The following is a 20,235-nucleotide window of genomic DNA, read 5'->3' as shown; positions in this document are numbered from 1 at the left end:
GGACAAGAGCCAACGAGAGGTTGCCATAGTATTAAATGAAGAGGTAGGAAGAAGCGTAGTCAACATAGAGCAGTTAACGGATAGATTATTACTAGTAGAGATAAAAGCAAAACCAACGAACTTGGTTATTATTCAGGCATACATGCCACCGAGCAACCATAAGGAAGAAGAGGTTGATAGGATATACAATCAGTTAGAGGACATAATCGCGTGTGTTCCTGCAGGGAAACATTTGATAGTCATGGGGGATTGGAATGCGACGGTAGGTGAAGGAAGAGATGGTGACGAGATCGGAGACTACGGTTTAGGCATGAGGAATGACCGCGGGGAGAAAGCAGTTGAGTTCTGCAGGAGACAGGGGTTAGTCATCACCAACATTTGGTTTAGACACCACAAAAGATGCAGGTATACATGGAAAATGCAAGGTGACTCAGAAAGGTATCAGCTAGATTATATCCTGGTTAGACACAGGTTTAGGAACAGTGTGATAAATTCGCACAGCTTCCCGGGAGCGGATGCGGACTCTGAACACAATTTAGTTGTTATGAAATGTAGCGTCTGTTTCAAAAAGATAAGACAAAGGTGGCGAGTCAGAAAATGGAATGTAGAAGCATTAAATGGTTTGAAAGGGAAAGAATACAAACAGGCAGTAGAGGAAATCATGGAGGATGGTAAAGAGCTAAGTACTATTGAAGAAAAATGGGAAAGTATCAAGAAAGGGTTGTCTAAAGCCGCAAAAGACACTATCGGAACCGTTAACGCTAAAAGGACTAGGAAACCATGGATCACGGATGAGATGATTACAAAGATGGATGAGCGGCAAAAATGGAAGAATAAAAACACAGAATTAGGCAAAATTAAGTGCAACAAATGAAACAATAAATTGAGGCGGGCAACAAATACAGCAAAAGAAGCATAGTGGAAAACGCAGTGCGAGGATATGGAACTTCTGCAGAGGAAGGGTGAAATCGGTGCGCTGTACAGCAAAGTTAAATCTTTATCGGGAAGTAAGAAAGGGAGATCTATGCTAACAGAGATAAGGTGGATAAGGTAATAGATGACACAGGAAAGATCCAAGAGAGATGGAAGGAATATATAGAAGAACTGTATAGTGAAGAGCTTAGACCAACAAAGTTAGACATTGAAAAAGAATATGACGTAGAGGAAGATAGCTTGGGTCCAGGCATACTAGACGATGAGATAGAAAGGGCATTAAGGGAGATGAAATTAAATAAGGCCGTGAGGGTGGAAAACATTCCCGCGGAACTATTGAAATGTTTGGGAAAATGTGGGAGGAAGAGGCTATATGGGCTGATCCGTAGTATTTATGAGGAAAGAATCTGGCCGGAAGACTTCGTGAGATCAGTTTTAGTTCCTATTCCGAAAAAGGTTAAGGCTACATCATGTGAGGACTACAGGACAATAAAGTTGATATCCCACGCAGCTAAAGTTGTTCTCAGGATCATAAACAAAAGGATAGAGTGTAGGGCAAATGATTACTTAGGGAATGATCAGTTTGGGTTTAGGAAGGGGAGAGGTACGCGTGATGCCATTGCAGTAATGAGATTATTAATCGAGAGGAATATAGAAAAAAACCAGGATGTATTTGCCTGTTTCGTAGATTTCGAAAAAGCGTTTGATAGAGAGAATTGGGAAAACTAATGAGTATATTGCAGAAAATAGGAATAGATTGGAGGGAAAGGAGGTTAGTCCGCAACCTGTACATGTCTCAGACTGCTCAGGTGCGGATGGGAAACGGGGAGTCCGGATGGGAAGTGTTACGTAGGGGTGTAAGGCAGGGTTGCCCATTATCACCGTTGCTGTTCAACCTGTATGCAGAGGAAATGATTGAAGAGGCATAGGAAGAACTGGAGGTAGGAATGAGAGTGGGCGGGGAATTCGTAAAATCAGTTCGGTATGCTGATGACCAAGCTTTAGTTTGTCAGTCAGCCAAGGGGTTGCAAGCATTGCTGAGTGAATTGGAAATTCAATGCGACAGGTATGGGATGAGAATCAATATTAATAAAACAAAGGTTATGCGATTTTCTAGAAAGAAAAAGGATAAGCTTAACATTAAAATAGGAGGGCAAAAACTAGAGCAGGTAGAAAAGTTTACGTATCTCAGAAGTGTTTTGGACCAACACGGTCAAAGTAGTAGAGACGTAAGGAGAAGAATTGCACTAGGCAAAGAGGCTTTCACATGGAGGAGGAAGTTGATGACGGGGACGTTGAGTAAGGATGTTAGGAAAAGACTCGTAATAACTTTGATATGGAGCGTAGCTATGTATGGTGCAGAAACGTGGTCATTGAAGCAGGAGGACGGGAGGCTTTTGAAATGTGGGTGTGGAGAAAAATGGAGACCGTGAAATGGACAGAGAAGAAGACAAACGAGGAAGTACTTGGTATGGTGGGCGAAGAGAGGGGTTTCTTGGGAGCAATCCTATGGAGGCAGGAAAAGTGGCTGAAGGGTATATTGACACTATCATTGAGGAGAGAATGCTAGGAACACGAGAAAAGGGAAGGAAAAGGATAGGGATGTTGGACTGGATGAATGGAGGAAGAAAGTACTCAGAGCTGAAGAGGGACCTGATGTAGAGTAGGATGTTGTGTTTTGCTAAGGGCAACGAATTTTTTAATTAGAGTTACATCCATCCAAAAACCTACCTTAACCGGTAGATCACCTAACAATAATTATATATATATATATATATATATATATATATATATATATATATATATATATATATATAGTAACACATAATATAGAAACACAAAAAAAGAGAACACTCACACGTATTTTCTTGATATTTCGACGGAAACAATCCGTCTTCCTCTGAAGATATAGAAGTAATGACTGCAGTCATTACTTCTATATCTTCAGAGGAAGACGGATTGTTTCCGTCGAAATATCAAGAAAATACGTGTGAGTGTTCTCTTTTTTTGTGTTTCTATATTATGTGTTACTGTGTATTGTACTATTCGGCACTTCCGTGTTACGTCTATGAAAGCATATATATATACTATATATATATATATATATATATATATATATATATATATATATATATATATATATATAATACATATTTTGTATATATGTGATTTAAGATAAATTTCCAATATATTTTTAGTTTATACGGTAAATATGAATATAAATCACATACATATGTATATACAATATATATATATATATATATATATATATATATTAATATTTATATATACTGAAAATTTGGGGGTATTGGCACTTTTCGTGGTGAAATGAGAAAAATAAAAAATTTTAAATATGGAAGAAATGCCTTTTAAACACCTCAAACATTCACTCTAAAATATAAGAATGTTGTTTTATGCATAATTTTTGGAGATACGGGCCCATTTAATGCACGAAGAAAATTTTGCTAAATCATTTATTATGGTTTTTCCTTATCTTTGAGAATTAATTCTGGGATTTTTTAGTATATACGGTAACAATGAACAATAATCAACACTCTGGAAGCATTTCAAATCTACTTTTTTCGATTGAATATTTCACATTGAAGCCAAAGGGGGGGTTTGGCACTTTTCGTGGTGAAATGAGGAAATAAAAAATTCTAAAAATGAAGTAAATGCCTTTTAAACACCTCAAATACTCCCTCTAAAACAAAAGAATGTTGTTATATGCATAATTTTTGGAAATATAGGCACATTTATGCAAGAAGAAAATTTTTCTTAATCATTTATTACGGTTTTTCCTTATCCTCGGGAATTAATTCTGGTTTTTTTTTAGTTTATACGGTAACATTGAACAAAAATGAACACCCTGGAAGCATTTTCGTTCTAATTTTTTCGATTGAATGTTTCACATTGAGGCCAAAGAGATATTAGGGTATTGGCACTATTCGTGGTGAAAAGAGAAAAATAAAATATTCTAAAAATGGAGCATATGCCTTTAAAACACCTCAAACATTCCCGCTAAAACATGAGAATGTTGTTTTATGCATAATTTTTTGAAATATAGGCTCATTTATGCACAAAGAAAATTTTGCTGAATTATTTATTACGTTGTTTCTTTATCTTTGAGAATTAATTCTGGGTTTTTTTAGTTTATTCGATAACAATGAGAAATAATCAACACCCTGGAAGCATTTTGGTTCTATTTTTTTCGATTAAATTGAATGATGGATTGAAATGATAGATGGATGGAGGAAGATTAATTTTTTCAATCGGCAAAGCCAATCAGGAGAATTAACAATCGAATTTTCGTGTAGAGATTCACTTCTCCCGCTTCAGTCACAGAAAGGAGAATTATTTTTCCTGCTTGTTGATTTCTCTCCATAACTAATTATAATCTAAATCATCTTGAAAACATGGAAAATATATCACACTTAATCTTAGCATTGATTCCATTTTTGTCCAGTGTAAGCATTAGTCACCAGCTTTCATAAAATTCTGACATTGAATTAATCTGGAGGGGGCAAATCATTTATTGATTTTTAATTTAAACCATTCCAGAGTAACTTTCTGGTCCCTACTTTTCTCCTTTTTGTCATCCCAAATTGCTCCTTAGCAGGCTACTAAGTGCAAGTGATAGAATGTTGCTTTCCACCCCAATGCAACTGGAAATCTATATATTTTTATAGGTGAAGAATTTTTTTCTGAATATTGGTTGATATTTTTACAGAAAGTGCTACTTGACGGAAACATTTAGCTATTCAGTCAATATTATCCTTGCTGCTATTGTTATAAAAAGCTATGTTGTACTTGAAACACTAACAGTCCATGTGTTACGAGACTGTGAACCATATTACATGATAATATACTGTAATGTTTCTGTTACGTAGTATGAGATGTAGTGAGGTATAAAGTAATGTAAATTCTGGGTGTTAAGGTTTCCGTTCTAAATATTGGTCATGGAAATTCAAATAAGACTAATGTTTTAAAATAACATCAAGGTGACTTTTAATCATTGGCCATATTGAGCAATATTGATGATCTAATTACCGTCAGTACCATGATCTCATCTCTATGGGAATTGAGTTTAAAAATCAAGCTATTATATATTTTGTCAGATGGCATAAACCTAACAAAAAGTAGCAATTATTGTAAACCCTATACAACACCTCAAACATTTATGCTAAAACAAAAGAATGTTGTTTTATGCATAATTTTTTAAATAAAGGCTCATTTACAATAGAAGGGATTTTTGCTGGATCCTTTATGAGGTTATTCTTATGTATTCGAGCAAGAATATAATAAATATCTAGTATATAAGTGTAGGACATCTAGTATCTAGGACATAAGAATAATATCTGAATATATGAAAATATAATACTTCAAATAATAAATCTTAGAATTCACCCATTCCGATTGAAGTCTCAGATTATGGAGTTCATAATTTTGCAGTCATTAATTTTGAATGTAACCTACTTTCATATTTTCGATTTTGCTGTCAGCTGATTGAAAAATACACCATTTGACAACCAAACAATCAAAATGAAATAAAAATAATCCAGGCGATCGTTTAACTTCATTACAAGGACATTTTTTAATTGGAAATCGAACATGATGTACTTTTTATTTCACTAACACGGCTAATTAAATTTATTATTTATTCAAGTGCATATCAGGAAAATATTTCATGTAGGGATAAAATAATGTGTACTTACCAAACAGATATAAGACTATGCTTGCACTCAGGTAAAGTGTAAACTCTTGGATTTTCCATCCAAATTTTTCTCTCACATAAAGAAAAGTAAGGCCTGACTCCCCTGTAAGGAAACAGATAGTAAGTGACAACCAGTGGTCAGAATTTGAAAGGGAGAATCAGGTGTTAAAATAGAAGGATGGATTAAGAATAACAGGGATTAACAGAAAAGATAATTAATTGGTTATTTTTATCTCAGTGCTTCAAATAAATTTCCCTTTAAATGTGAAATTACATCCATCAACTAATGCCATTAAGCTGTTGGATACAAACCAGTTGAATGCACTGCAATAGCAAAGCAAGTGAAGCATTGCTTCCTTAACTCAAGAGGAGAAATCACTGAGACGTAAATATGAATCACTCCTAGCGCCTGACATGTCTTCAACTTCAAATGGTTTAGAAAGCCAAAAAGTGGACTAAGAATGCTCAGGAATTTAGTCAATTGCATTGAAACATGGGATACGACGTAATCATTATCATTTTTTGAAGAATATTTTCTATAGATACAATAATTTAACATTTGCTAAAAATACATGAAAATGATAAATATAATATTCAATGCAAGTGCTAAAAGTAGGTTCATCAAGACATTTATGTAAGCTGGTTCCTGAATATTTTCGTTTGTTGAAATTTATGCATCATTTTATCAAAGTTCAATTAAGCTAAAAGAAAATAAAATCTAAATAGTTGATAGTAATTGGATAGTGCGAATGAATTTTCTACTCTCACTTTAACTGCATTACAAAATGACTTACGATTGGTTTGGCATGAAAAATCAAGCAGGCAATGAATGACATTATTGAAATTCAATCAAAAATACTACTTACCTTCATAACATATAATACTCGATGCAAGAGCAATCACACAAAGGATTATGATCGCCCTTCCCCCATTTGGTCTATTCCTGAATACTGTTTCAATCATTTCTTTCACCAAACCTATATTTTCTTTGACACCTTTGAGAACAAATAAAAAAGACACCAATGAACTTTCAAATATTCTAAGAGAGCTTACATTTATCAGCTTAAAAATTTAATTTTGAAAATTTGCGAAAGGAAACCTGTCGAAGCTGTGTCCTCGGCACTTGCGATGATTGGTTTGTCTTTCACAATGCAAACAGCCAAACAAAGGGCGACCAACAAAATGAATCCACTTGCTAGGAAGACTCCATAGTAACCAAGGGCACTTAGGGCCGGAGATGAGGCCAAAGAGGCTGGCAAAATGCCTAGGATGAAGAAAGCTTGCAGAAAACCCAAGCGAAGGGTTCTCATTGGGCCATCTCCCTCAGTCTCATCTCCCACGATGCACGTCAGGGAGGTGAATGTGGAGACCAAACCGCCACTCAATGCCACTGGCACAGAAGAGATCAGAAAATATTCTGCAGGCAGAGATTCACATCCCAGCAATATGGCAAGAATCGCATATCTCAGAGCATACCTGTCAGAGGAGATGAAAAAATTGAAACAGTTGAAATGGAAGTTTCATGGGTTGGAAAGAAGATTCAATATTGTGTATTTAAACCCATAACTCCAAAATAGAAAATAAATGGATACATTACACATTGCAAGGCATGCCATAGCATCTCTCTGAATATGTTTAGTGGCTATAAGTAATGGTTAAATGAGTTTAATCCTAGACACAAGATGAGGTTAACATTATAATGGAATGTTTTCAAGTCCTTTCAGCTGTTATTTAGATTAAAATATGAAAATCTCATTTTAATGATATATTGATGTCAATGGGGCTTCATCTGTACCTCCCTGAAAATCTGTGGAAAATAAGATTGGATAATCTTCCTTTGGAGGAGCAATAACTAGATCTAGAGGAGATGATGAGATTAAATACTAGGAACCCTTTGTCTCATTAAATATTCCATAGCTAGTATTTATGCATGCAGGGCATTAGGTTGGTCTAGGCCCAATCCACAATGAATTTTGACACCCTTTTACCCAAGATAAGTGATTTTTTTTGGGTACCAGATCTCCCCGGGTGAAAGTGAAAGGAACTGTGCCAATGATGAGTCAAGCTCAACCTTCAGCCATCAAACCAGCTTCTGCATTGTCTACTGTGCTATATTTAAGAGGGTGTGTTCCTTATTTAATTATTGTAAAAAATAAATATCTAAACAATGTTTCTTTTATTTTGTCCTTACCACGAATCGAAGATAACAATTTTTTAAATATATTCTCCTCTCAATTCACATATGCCTAGGCTGACCACAGCATTCAAAAATGTAGTTATGAGTATACTCCATGGAATGGAGCAAAAGACTTCATCTGAGCTTCTCCAACCAAATTGGTCTGATAAATTACTTGTTTTGTGGATTACATTTCATTCCATGGTACACGAGATGTACTTCATTAACTTTTACATTCACCCAAACCCTGGAAATTATATATGTGTCCCAGTGTCATCGTCAAAGTTAAAGACTTGAGTGGAGGGCAAATTAAGGGTGCCTTATGCAACTCCAAAAACATGTGAAACTTGTCAACTGTTTGTACTTAACACCTTATAAAAAACGTCCTCCTTACACTGCACAGTCATTCATTACACTAATTATATAATATGCGATATCCCTCCCCGGACTACAACCTTGACGTGGTGGAAGGGCTTGTGTGTTCCCATGACCCCTAGATCTGTGCTAGCAGGAGTAATAATAATTGCTCCTGGTAGGGTCACCCATGCCAGATAGTTCAAAGGTTAGGAGCCAGAGGAAAGGTAGTCCACGCAGCGTCTGTTCCTCAGTGAGGCGGCTGCAATGGCGTCTGACCCCAGTGGGGTGGCCAGTAAGTGATGGTGTCACGTTAAAAACACTATTGAGGAAGGCAACGGGAAACCACCTCAATTATCATTCCCAAGATAAATATGATGGACTATACAGATATTTTGAGTCCTGGCAACTAGGAGGCTCAGCCCAATCGGCCGTGTGTCGTGCCCAGCAGTGGGGGAGGCAAGGCTTCTGCAGTCATCATCCCATGAAACCCTTGCAAGGGAAAACCAGCAGCAGCAGGACAGAAGACACAGGAGAAGAAGACCAAATTAGTTAGAATAGGAACATGGAATGTTAGGACAATTATGAGGACAGGGAAATTGGAGAATGTTAAGCGAGAGATGGAAAGGGGAAAAATCGATACTTTAGGTCTATGCGAGGTGAGATGGAAAGATAGTGGGAATTACTGGAGTGATAAGTATGGAATAATATACAGCGGCGGGGACAAGAGCCAACGAGAGGTTGCCATAGTATTAAATGAAGAGGTAGGAAGAAGCGTAGTCAACTTAGAGCAGTTAACGGATAGATTATTACTAGTAGAGATAAAAGCAAAACCCAGGGAAAGCAAAAGGGAAATTTTTGATCAAGGTAGTATTGCGGAAAATAGGAATAGATTGGAGGAAAAGGAGGCTAATCCACAGCCTGTACATGTCTCAGACTGCTCAGGTGCCAGTGGGAAATGGGGAGTCCAGATGGGCACTGTTAGGAATAGGTGTAAGGCAGAGTTGCCCATTATCACCGTTGCTGTTCATCCTGTATGTCGAGGAAATGATTAAAGAGGCATGGGAAGAACTGGAGGTAGGAATGAAAGTGGGTGGGGAATTCGTAAAATCAGTTAGGTTCGCTGATGACCAAGCTTTAGTTTGCCAGTCAGCCAAGAGGTTGCAATTAATTAATTAAATTAATAGAACAAAGGTTATGCGATTTTCTAGAAAGAAAAAGGCTAAACTCAACATTAAAATAGAAGGGAAAAAACTAGTGCAGGTAGAACAGTTTACCTATCTCGGTAGTGTTTTGGACCAACACGGTCAAAGTAGTAGGGACGTAAGGAGAAGAATTGCGCTAGGAAAAGAGGCTTTCACAAGGAGGAGGGAGTTGATGACAGGGACGTTGAGTGAGGATATTAAAAAAACACCCGTAAAAACTCTGATATGGAGCTTAGCTATGTACGGCGTGGAAACTTGGTCATTGAAGCAGGAGGATAGACGTAGATTGGAGGCTTTTGAAATGTGGTTGTGGAGAAGAATGGAGAAGGTGAAATGGACCGAGAAGAAAACGAACGAGGAAGTACTAGCTTTGGTGGGTGAGGAGAGGGGTTTGTTGGGAGAAATCCTATGGAGGCAGGAAAAGTGGCTGAAGGGGGTATTGACCGGCAGCGGGATGTTGAAGACTGTGATAGAGGGGAGAATGTTGGGCAAAAGCGGAAAGGGAAAGAACAGGGATGTTGGACGGGATGAAGGGAGGAAGGAAGAACTCGGAGATGAAGAGGGACCTGATATAGAGTAGGATGCTGGATTTTTTATTTTGTAAGGGAGTAATAAAATATTTAATTGGAAGTTGTGTCTATCCAAAAACCTACCTTAACCGGTAGATTACCTAATAATAATATGCCATATGCATGAAGGGATTCTCACCCAACGAGAGGGAATATGAGGAGGGGCTTTCGCCTTCTCGACCGGTCACTCCAGGGCCCGACCCAAAAAGCCATGATGGCGGGCAAGACGGCTTCGATGAGTGCCTTGGCCATGATCAGAATGGTGGCCTTTGACTGGGCCTTCTCCTCCTCCCTCGGGTGCTGCGGGAGGGCGTCGCACATCGCCCGCGGGATATCCGGGGTGTCCTCGCATATTCTCTTGAGGATGAGATCCTGGAATGGCGCGTCTGACAGCACCGTCGCGAAGGAGACGAAGAACAGAATGGTCTCCGCGTTGATCTTCCGTAAGTTCCTCCACCAATCCCCCGGCATCTCTTTAACCGTCCCACGATTTAACTCCCGGCAACCTAAAGAAGCAAAAAAGCAGTTACTGAGGAAATCTATCCGTCATCAAAAGTAGATTTCATTTGATACAACGAGTACATCAAAGGTTACCCTGGGTGTTACAGGAGTAAAAGGACGAACTGAATCAGACTCAATAATCGGAGGTTTGGAAATAATTAATGTCGGTCACCTCTGTCCAACCGGATTTTGGTAATTTTAATGGAGTGTTTTCCCCACGAAAGCACTGGGGTTGACACGAAAGTGCCCTATTTTCTTCCTACTCATCAAATATTGCAAGTGAAAAAATGGCACGAACGTTTTTATGATTTTTTATACAACGGCTCAAATCAACTTGATATCAAATAAATACGTTTTGGTCAATTGCAAATTCCATTTCTTTGGAAAAGTTTTCGTTCCTTTTGTGTGGTAAAAATTCATTTTTGTAAGCATTGAAATGAAATTCTCACGAATGCAACGTTTACGCGAGTTATATGGAGAATAGTTTTGAAAGTAATATTACAAAAGCACTAAGCCAATAAGTACTCCAGAGATGTTAACAAAAAATCCCAAAATTGAATTTTTCTCCCTTGCGAACATTATTTCCAATCCTTGACCATTAATCCTAAATCCATACGATGGAAAACGGAAATGGGCCTTGTTTTATATCGCTTACAAGATTCATACATAAATAAGAAGAAGGGAGCTTTAAATAAATAGTTTCCCCAGTACAACATTCCAAATGTAACAAATAACTCAAGACAGCATGATGGTAATGAAATAAGTGCATTCATACAATTACTTAAATTCTTACTGAGAAATAATAATATTTATATCCTTGGAGCACCTTTTGAGCATTGTACCTGCTTCATTTGTCTGCCTGTCGTCAACTTCACTTATCAAAGCAAAGAAGTCGGTTCATTTTCGCACAGACATATTATATATATTGCACAATAACTCACTATTCGTGGAAAACGTGATTAGTGAAAATAGTATGCCAGCTTACCAGAAAATTACTATGAAAAAACTGTAAAAGTCATGCTTTTCTGCCATGACTTTTGTGAAGGGATTTCTAAATACGCGGATATACAGGTTCCGCTGAGCGAAGACCGTATTTTATGCTTCAAATTTTTTTACTCTTAAAAATGCTTTCAGATTTACAAGTTATACTTTTCAAACTGCTCAGATTCGAAGACTGATAGATAGCCTACGCACTAGAATGTATGCAAAATGCGTGGGAAGGGAAATCAAGGGAAATTCTTCTAACTGTGCTTAAATTTCGAAACATCGTGCTACTGTACTGTTAGTTCGCGACAGTGATCATCATAGTTTGATGGATGGCCCACTTTTGGCAGCACGATGCCAGAACGCAATAATACGGCGCAACCATAGTGTAAACATGGCGGCTCCACTTGCAACATGTACCACAGAGGAAAATCATTCTCTTGTTCGTTTATTGAGTATTTCAAGACTTAAGCATATCAAAATTCATCGAACAGCGAAAGTTCAGCATGGTAAATCATGTTTGTACTTCCAGCACTGATGTGTGGAGTATAAAATCCCTAAACAGCGTCACTTCTGTAACCGAGTGCCCTGATTAACTCAGCCACGCCGAGTAGTGACGCCAGAGGCCTGTGCAGCTGATAAGGGCACGATTTTCCGATGTAGAGGTATCCGTGAATTACCCAGGCGTTGGAATACCTCTTTTCCACGCCACGGAGACTCCACAAGAAAGTGGTACAAGTAAGTACCTTTTGTGTTCCGTAAATAACGAGATTATAAACATACAAGTTTGAAGGTTTCATTGGACTCTCCCTCGCATTCGATAGGAAAAATTTAGGTGCGTAAAAATAATAAAACGAACTTAAATGTTAGAGTGTAACGATGGAAATCAGAATGGGGCGACGTACAAACTCATATATAGGCAGCATATTTAGCGAAACTGAAGAAAACAGAAATAAAAAGATAATGAGGGGATTAGGGGGAAATTAATTGGTATTGCTACGATATGAGAAAAATAAAAAAATAATGCGTAAAATATTACCTATGTCATTGGCACACATTAGAAATGCATACATTTATACTTCAAATTTGGGCTTACTCAAAGTTCGTAAATATGGATTTCAAATAATTTGAAGGCTTTGTTAATTTTTTCCGTCCTTCATCTTGTTATAAGGACAGAAAATATGCGTTTGAAGAAGAGAGATGAGTGTTTTTTGGAAGAGGCAAAGAATATGGCGTAGGAAACGACTGAACGGAAGTAGGCTTGAGTGAGACTTGAGTCAATATTCACACTGCGACAAACAAGCCGCCAGGGGAGCATCGAGGCACCTGAGACAAAAAAATGCATTAGGTCTGTCAATAAAACGGTACTAAAATAGAGCGAAGAGCACATTTTTAAAACCATTCATTAGGAAAGCAATCTATACTGAACACTCAATAGAAAAAAAGAGAGAATAAATATCTTTAATAAGGAGAGTTACTGGATTAAACCTATAATGTGAGAGATTATATGAAAGTTGTAACACAAGAGAGATTGTTGAAAGCACAGATAGATGTAATAAAGCAATATAACTTTTCGATAATACGTAATGAGGAGGTGTTGCATGTACATTAATGGAGAAAACAATACTTGCAACGAAGATATCAACCATAAAGGAGAAAATGCTGATGTAAAACGTTTTTCTGAAGGTGGTCGCAAGGTTGCCAGTCTGATTTAGACTTGAATTTAAGTTCTTCATGCATTTGTAAACATATTAGTCAAGAGTAAAAATCACCACTTTAAATTCCATAGAAAATTTAACTTCCATACAACCACTTACATTCCATTCATCGTAGGTTTGCCTCGTGATACCTTCGCTATGACCGCGGCAGAATTTAATGCACAGGGACGGTCCCAAAATGTCAGTAAAACGATTTTTCCTGGCGAAGTGAACGACTGGAGTGGGACAATTTATGGCGGGCAAAATGGTGATGGGTTTTGGGAAAGAAACACGACCCGCGCAGAGCACTTCCCAGAGTATTTCCCAGAAAACACTGCGGATCGCTGCTAGACTACACCCCTGTTCGAGGGTCTTGTCACAAATTCACGATACCACTCCAATGGAGCAATGATATGCGATAAAATGGTGTGTGAACCTCGGGAAATCGGGTTCGGAGACCACGACCATGGTTAAGGATGCTTATGGAGATGGAGAAAAGTCCCAAGTGATGGTTTTCTGCTTCTGCACAGAATGTTCCGGGAGGGTAGAGAGGAGGTTGACGACGAGGAATGCCCTTAGCAGATCCATCAACAACACATCGTGATGAAAACGTGCAAAAAGTGAGACACGTGCTCAATTCTGATTGAACCCCCATGTGTCAGCAGAAGAATGCAATATTCAGAAAACCACAGTGCATTACATTCTTAAAGAAGATATAATCATGAGAAAGATATGTGCCAAGACGGTCTCCAAGGTGCTGCCAGAGGACTACTGCTTGTGTGACAATCTTGCCTTGGACCTCTCGGACCACTGTGAAAGTGAACCTAATTTATTTAGAATAGGTGGTTAGTGGTGACGGGACATGGGCCTTTGAGTACGACCCCTTTGAGTACCGATTTGGACCACTGGATAATGCCAAAGAGGCCGTGACGAGGTGCGCCTGAACGACATTCCCGTCGACGCCTTCCAGGAAGCGTACCAGAAGCGTGGCGGAGGCTCTGACAGCCGTGCGTTGATGCACAATGGTGCTGTTTGAAAAGTTTTAGTAATATGTACTCTGATCTGCAATGAAGTTTCCCCCGATTTATTCTACCTATTCTTGGGGACAGACCATGTAGTGTCGCATGAAATAGTGTTCTTGGTGCCCTAGGGACCGAATAACCATAGTGGGCACACCACTCACGCCCCAGGCGGGATTCGAATTCGCGATCTTAGGGTTGACAGGCGATCGCCTGTGACAGTGGTGAATCCTTGGTTGTCAATAAATATCAATTGTGAAATTGCTGTGTTTCTGCTCTCTATACAACGGAAACGTTCATTCAGGAGATATATAGAAGCATACCAAGTGTGTTTGAAATTGGAATGTCCCCCAGAAGAATATTTTGATTAATTCTTATCCTACACGCTTTCGATGATTGGAAGAGAGTGATAAGGGATTCCATTAGTACAAGTATAATAGGTTTTATCACTGACAGAACAAAAAAATAATCACAAAAATATTTTTGAAGCAGTTAAAGAATAAAATCAATCGTGAGATATCTTCAAAAACACTCACTGTTTGTCATCAAATAACGGTAGCGTACAACTTTCAACTACCGATTGTCCAACCAGTGCAACGACTTTCGATAACGTCATTAGCGTGCCTTACGCCACAGGTATTTGTGCCATTACGTAGATTCACCCCTTGAGAGTAGCCACAAGAATGTAAGAACGGAATTCCTGGAAATTTCCATACCAATATTTTCAGTTTTTCCAGGTCATTTTGTTCTCACAGCTTAAAATGTACCTAGATAAGTCCGTGAAACCACAATAAAAACAATTCCACTTATAAAATATAGTCTAAGTTCTCTTAAAAACCACAGCCTTCATAAAAACATGCTAAATACTCGTTTAAAATCGATTAAAAGTTTCTTCCCTTATGAGAAATATTTGCATGACTAGAAAATGCATGGCGTGTTAAGTCAAAATTTAAAGTCCAGGGCTTGAACATTGGCCGTCGGTTTTTTCAAATATGGAGAAGGGATAGCACTTCCATGCCATCTAATTTGTAAGCAAATGAACAAAAAAAGCGTTTCCCTGTAGTCGCACAAAATTTCCAGGGCATTTTTCTAATTTTCCCCAAATTACCAGACACTTTCAAAATCTAGGACCTTTCCAGGTTTTCAAGGCGCGTTACGACTGTCATGTAAGTGAAAAGTGAAATGAAAACCGTATCCTAATCTTATAAACATGTAAATCTGAAAATTAATTTATTTGTTCCTTCGGTGAAACATCACATCAAGACTGTAAGGTGTAAGGGCTTCAAATTTGTTGCATAAATAGGGTGAAAATACAGAAAGTAACATTAGTTAGGTCTTGTTTGGATATGATTTTCTGTGAATTTCTTAAATACAATTTTTAAACAACTTTCTTTCACACACATAAGGCAGCAAATGCTTCACTTGGGATTAAGATTTCAATCAATTCACTTCAATGAGTAACGACAATCAAACTGTCGCATCCTTTATCTAGCTATTACATCCGTGGCAAACGTACTTACGTTCACTATGCTTTATGTCCACAGCTGAGGCTTCGTACATTGTAAACAGTCGCTGCAAAATTCGATCGTCTCGGATTATTTTTTTAAATGCGAACTTTTCAATTGTATCATTTTGTTTTTTAATGAAGTTTTCATAATGTCTGGCAAAATCTAATCGCATTATTCCGAAACATCTCCAAAACCTCGTGCCCACTGGCGACATCATGCGGAAGAAACAGCTCACACAAGAAGTCCTAAAATACGATTTTAATCCACCAACAGCTGTATGGAATAATTGATCCAGCGATGTCAGACGTAGTCGCTGGCACCAAGTATGCAAAACTTAGGGATACAAAAAAACAGCACATAAGATTATCATGAAACATTACAACTTTTCGTTTAGTTGAAATGGGAAGAGGGTTTAGGCATCTACATTACGATAGTGAGTAAAAAAAACCCAAAGATTTATTTAAACTCTTATGTGATCATTACATATTTCTGCGCCAGTTTACACCTTCCTAAATTCCCTTGATAAGACACTCATTGCATCAAAACTAACCACTAAATTTTCATTTGAAAATCTTACAAATAAAGAGTATTGGTTTGAGTATCCAGCTGGTGAGTCCTTCCGTAGTTCTTCATCGAAGGCTAGAGTTTGGCCAAAATCATCTTTCATTGCGACACGAAGACGTTGTCATCAAGAAAGAAAACATGCATCAGGCGAGCTCTGCGGGATAGATTTAAAATTGTGCGCCTTTGCCTGCCTCAACTGTCGCAGGAGCGGAGATGTCCCAATTGCATTTTTGAGTATTTCGGATCATTGCCACCCCTAATCTCACTCACCCCTCGAGAATCTCACCCTCTGATAGCGCACGCATTCGGTGATTTATCTCTATCATATATTTTATATCAATTCTTTATTCTACGAGTTCGGCTGTTCGGCGGTGGTGTCGCAACTTCAACATGGGGAGGGGGAACACACACGACGATGAGCGTTCGGGGAGACCGTCTGTCATTACAGACCAACTGGTGAGCTCAGTTGACGAATTCGTGAGGAACGATCGGCGCGTCACAATTGATGACATCTGTGAGCATTTTCCCAATGTTTCTCGAACAATTGTTCATGAAATTGTTAAACACCATCTGCATTATGCAAAAAATTGTGCAAGATGGGTCCCTCGCGTATCTCAATGAGCTGGCGGCGAAGGACTATGCAGCAGGAATACAGAAACTTGTCACACGTTATGACAAATGCCTTAATTTGCTTGGAGATTATGTTGAGAAGTAGTTTAAAGTATCCTCTTTCAAATAAAATTTTTTATGTTTGTTAATATTTACTTTTGTGTCTTTATTTCACGAACGGGTACTACTTTCCGGATGACCCTCGTATCATCATCGCGAAACCCTGCTTCTGTATTCAGCTTATCAATTGACATCTACGAGAGGTGTCTTGCCAATCCCATTTCCGGCATAAGCAGCATTTCCTACCGAAAGAATTCTCATGGAGAACGAATTCAACAAAGTCCACTACTACCTTGGGATAGTTGAAGACGGGTAAAAAGCTTATCCGCCCGCTTATACGAGGCGAGTTCAAAAAGTACGGAGACTTATTTTTAATGAAAAAATATTTATTTATTCTTCAATATTCAAATGATCCCTTTATAAAGTAATCACCCCAGATATAATAATCCCCCTCACTTGTGCCATCGCTTTTTCCAATCCTCGAAGCAATTCTGATAAGCAACCTTTGGCATAGCCTTGAGCTCTTCCAGCGATGCAGTCTTCATCTCCTCAATCGTTTCAAATCTCCGCCCTTTCATAGGTCTCTTCGGTTTTGGGGTCAGTGAAAAGTCGCAAGGGGGGGGGGGCAAATCCGGTGAACATGGTGGCTGAGGCATGATTGTGGCCAACAAATCTCTCACGAGCGACGACGATGAGTGACCAGGTGCATTAGCGTGATGCAAAAGCCATGAATTGTTTTTCCACAACCCCGGACGTTTTCTTCGAATTGCTCCTCGCAAACGGCACATAACTCCAAGGTAATACTCCTTATTGACATTGTGGTGAGAACTCCTGATGCTCTACGCCACGGTAACCGAAGAAAACTGAGCGAAACCTTGACATTTGATCGAACTTGGCGTACTTTTTTCGGTCTCGGGAGTTCTTCCGTTGGGACAATTGGGCTTTGGTTTCGACGTCATACACCCATGATTCGTCACCATTTATGATCCTTTTGAGCAAATCAGGATCATCATTAACGTAATTCAACAGCTCCTGAGCGATGCTCATGCGACGGTTCTTCTGGTCAAAATTAAGCAGTTTCGGAACGAGCTTCGCTGACACACATATAATGCCCAAAATTGCATGGCACGGGCCAACCGATATTCAGACATCCTCAGCAACTTCTCTAATTCGAAGATTCAACGATGTTTAAAAACAATTTGCCTCCATGTTTCCATCTTTTGTTGACGTGCTGGCGCGTCCAGAGTGAGGTCCGTCATTGACATCTTCTCGGTCAACTTTTTAAGAGCTTTTAACCCTTCTAAACATTTTTTTTACTCAGAACAGACTCACCGTATGCCAGTGCCAACATTTCAAGTGTTTTGGAGCGCTCAATTCCATTTTTTATACAAAATTTGATGATAATTCTTTGATCAATTTTATTAGTAGTAGAAAATCGCAGAGTTCACCAAAACAAATCAAACATTTGTATCTGTCAATAACAAACTAAGCATTATATATTGTTGAAATAGTAAAAAAATGTTTAGGACATGTGTACCAATACAAAAAAATTAAAAAGTCGAATGTTTGTTGCCTGCGAAATTTGAAAAGTCACCTTACTTTTTTAAATATCGTTCGTGGGAACTGGTTCGTTTACTGGCATGGAACTCATGCCAGTAAAATTAGTACGATGTGAGTACATGGGATGGATTCATTTTCAACATCACTGCTAAAGAGATGTCGTTCCAATTTATGCTAGAGATTCAATCTGTAATTTAACCTTCGCTCCATTGGGTGATTCCCAACCAAGATCCTCTTCACAATTTTGGATACGCTTCTGGGTTCCCTCTACGGATCGGAGACATGGAATATTGGAAAAGTGGAACAACGAAGACTGGAAGCATTTGAAACATGGTGCTGGAGGAGAATGCTGAAGATTAAATGGACAGACAAAGTGAGGAACGATGAAGTAAATATATAGAAGAGCAGAAGATGAAAGGACCATATGGAGAACTTTACGGCAAAGAAGAACTAGATGGATTGGACATACCTTGAGGCACAATGGAGACATAATAGAAGGAAAAATTGAAGGAAAAATCCCGCAAGAAAGGCCAAGAGACAAGTACATAGGGCAAATTAGGAAGGACGTAAAACAGGGAAGATATATAAGAGGATTAGGGAATTAACACTAAATATGGATGAATTGGAGGGCTGCAGTGAACCAATCTTAGGATTGAAATACTTATGATGATGACTCGGTTCCCAATGATCCCTAGAGCTGAGCTCCCGGGGACATTGATCTTGGTAGGGTCACCCATGCCAGAAAGGACAAAGTGGGTCAGGGGAAAGGGCATCACGCACGTCTGTTCTTCAGTTAGGTGGCTGCAGAGGCATCTGACCACAGCGGAACGACAATTTGAGTGATTCTGTCAAATCAGAAACACTTTAGATGAGGGAAAAACGCCTCAATCCCATGAAACAACAGATGTTTATGAGAGGGTTGGGGAATTAAGATGAGGTTAGGACCTAAAGGGGAGGAGGAGGGAAAAGACACTGAGATGGGAGGCAGTCACCCAGTGGAGTCTCTCACACGGAGGGGAGTCCATTGCCCTTGCAAATAGAGGTGGCCAAATAAGTTTGACACCACGCGCGAAAATAACGCAGAGGAGCCATTTATCACGAAGGCTTATCGTCCCTAACCAACTCCGCAGCGCGACAAAACACTGCCTTGCGCACCGCAGTTCGCAGTCGGGCGCCTCCCTGAAAAAAACCCAAGGGCCGCGGGTTCATATCTCGCCCCTAGTGTGACGTGAAGCCTTTATCATTCTGGCCCATCGCATGGAATGATCACGGAGGTGACGATGCTCAATCGGCACGAAAATCTGTCTCAGAAACGACGCCTTACTTCTCAAGAATATTCCAACTCCCTCTATCGGTTTCCGCTACACTTAGATCATTCAACCGGGGGTATTAACTCCCCCCCCAACCTGTGTTGCCTGGAAACACTTTTCTTGCCTTCTGTCAATTTAAATTTCTCCCAACAATTATTACCCTTTCCCCTGCTATGACTAGAACTCCTTCAAGGTCCATTTTACGATTCCCATTCTTCACCACTGTCCCACATTCTCTTATCTCGAACGGTCGTAAGTTTCAGTGTCTCTGTGAGGTAAATTCCACCGCTAGACGCGTTCATCTCTCTCACCTGTTAAGTTCTCTTACAGCGGAATGATTTCTCATCTTCATATATACAGCATTCATTTTCGAGCGTCGAAAAACGGCGCCGAGGCTAAAAGAATTCCATGGCACGTTACATGCACGTGATGAGAACATTACGGAAAAATCCTGCCCTCTCTCGGATGCAAGCAT

The 20,235-nt window shown here is 39.1% G+C and overlaps 1 protein-coding gene across 2 annotated transcripts in view; it reads right to left on the bottom strand.

Moving 5' to 3' along the window:
• The window catches only part of LOC139687856 (probable peptidoglycan muropeptide transporter SLC46), a 41,730-nt gene that overhangs the window by 10,116 nt on the left and 11,379 nt on the right, over positions 1-20,235 (bottom strand). For both annotated transcript variants that reach the window (XM_071585189.1, XM_071585190.1), the window contains 4 exons: positions 10,088-10,454; positions 6,744-7,120; positions 6,511-6,639; positions 5,646-5,747 (listed from right to left, as the gene is read on the bottom strand). In XM_071585189.1, coding sequence (XP_071441290.1) covers positions 5,646-5,747; positions 6,511-6,639; positions 6,744-7,120; positions 10,088-10,419 — 940 coding nt within the window. In that variant the 5' untranslated portion in view covers positions 10,420-10,454. The remainder of the gene's footprint in view (positions 1-5,645; positions 5,748-6,510; positions 6,640-6,743; positions 7,121-10,087; positions 10,455-20,235) is intronic.

The sequence above is a fragment of the Hetaerina americana genome, unplaced genomic scaffold (genome assembly GCF_022747635.1).
Source record: "Hetaerina americana unplaced genomic scaffold, ioHetAmer1.1.p SCAF_2, whole genome shotgun sequence".
Taxonomy (NCBI): Eukaryota; Metazoa; Arthropoda; class Insecta; order Odonata; family Calopterygidae; genus Hetaerina; species Hetaerina americana.
Note: the sequence above shows the minus strand (reverse complement) of the source record. Positions and strands in the feature narration are given on the sequence as shown.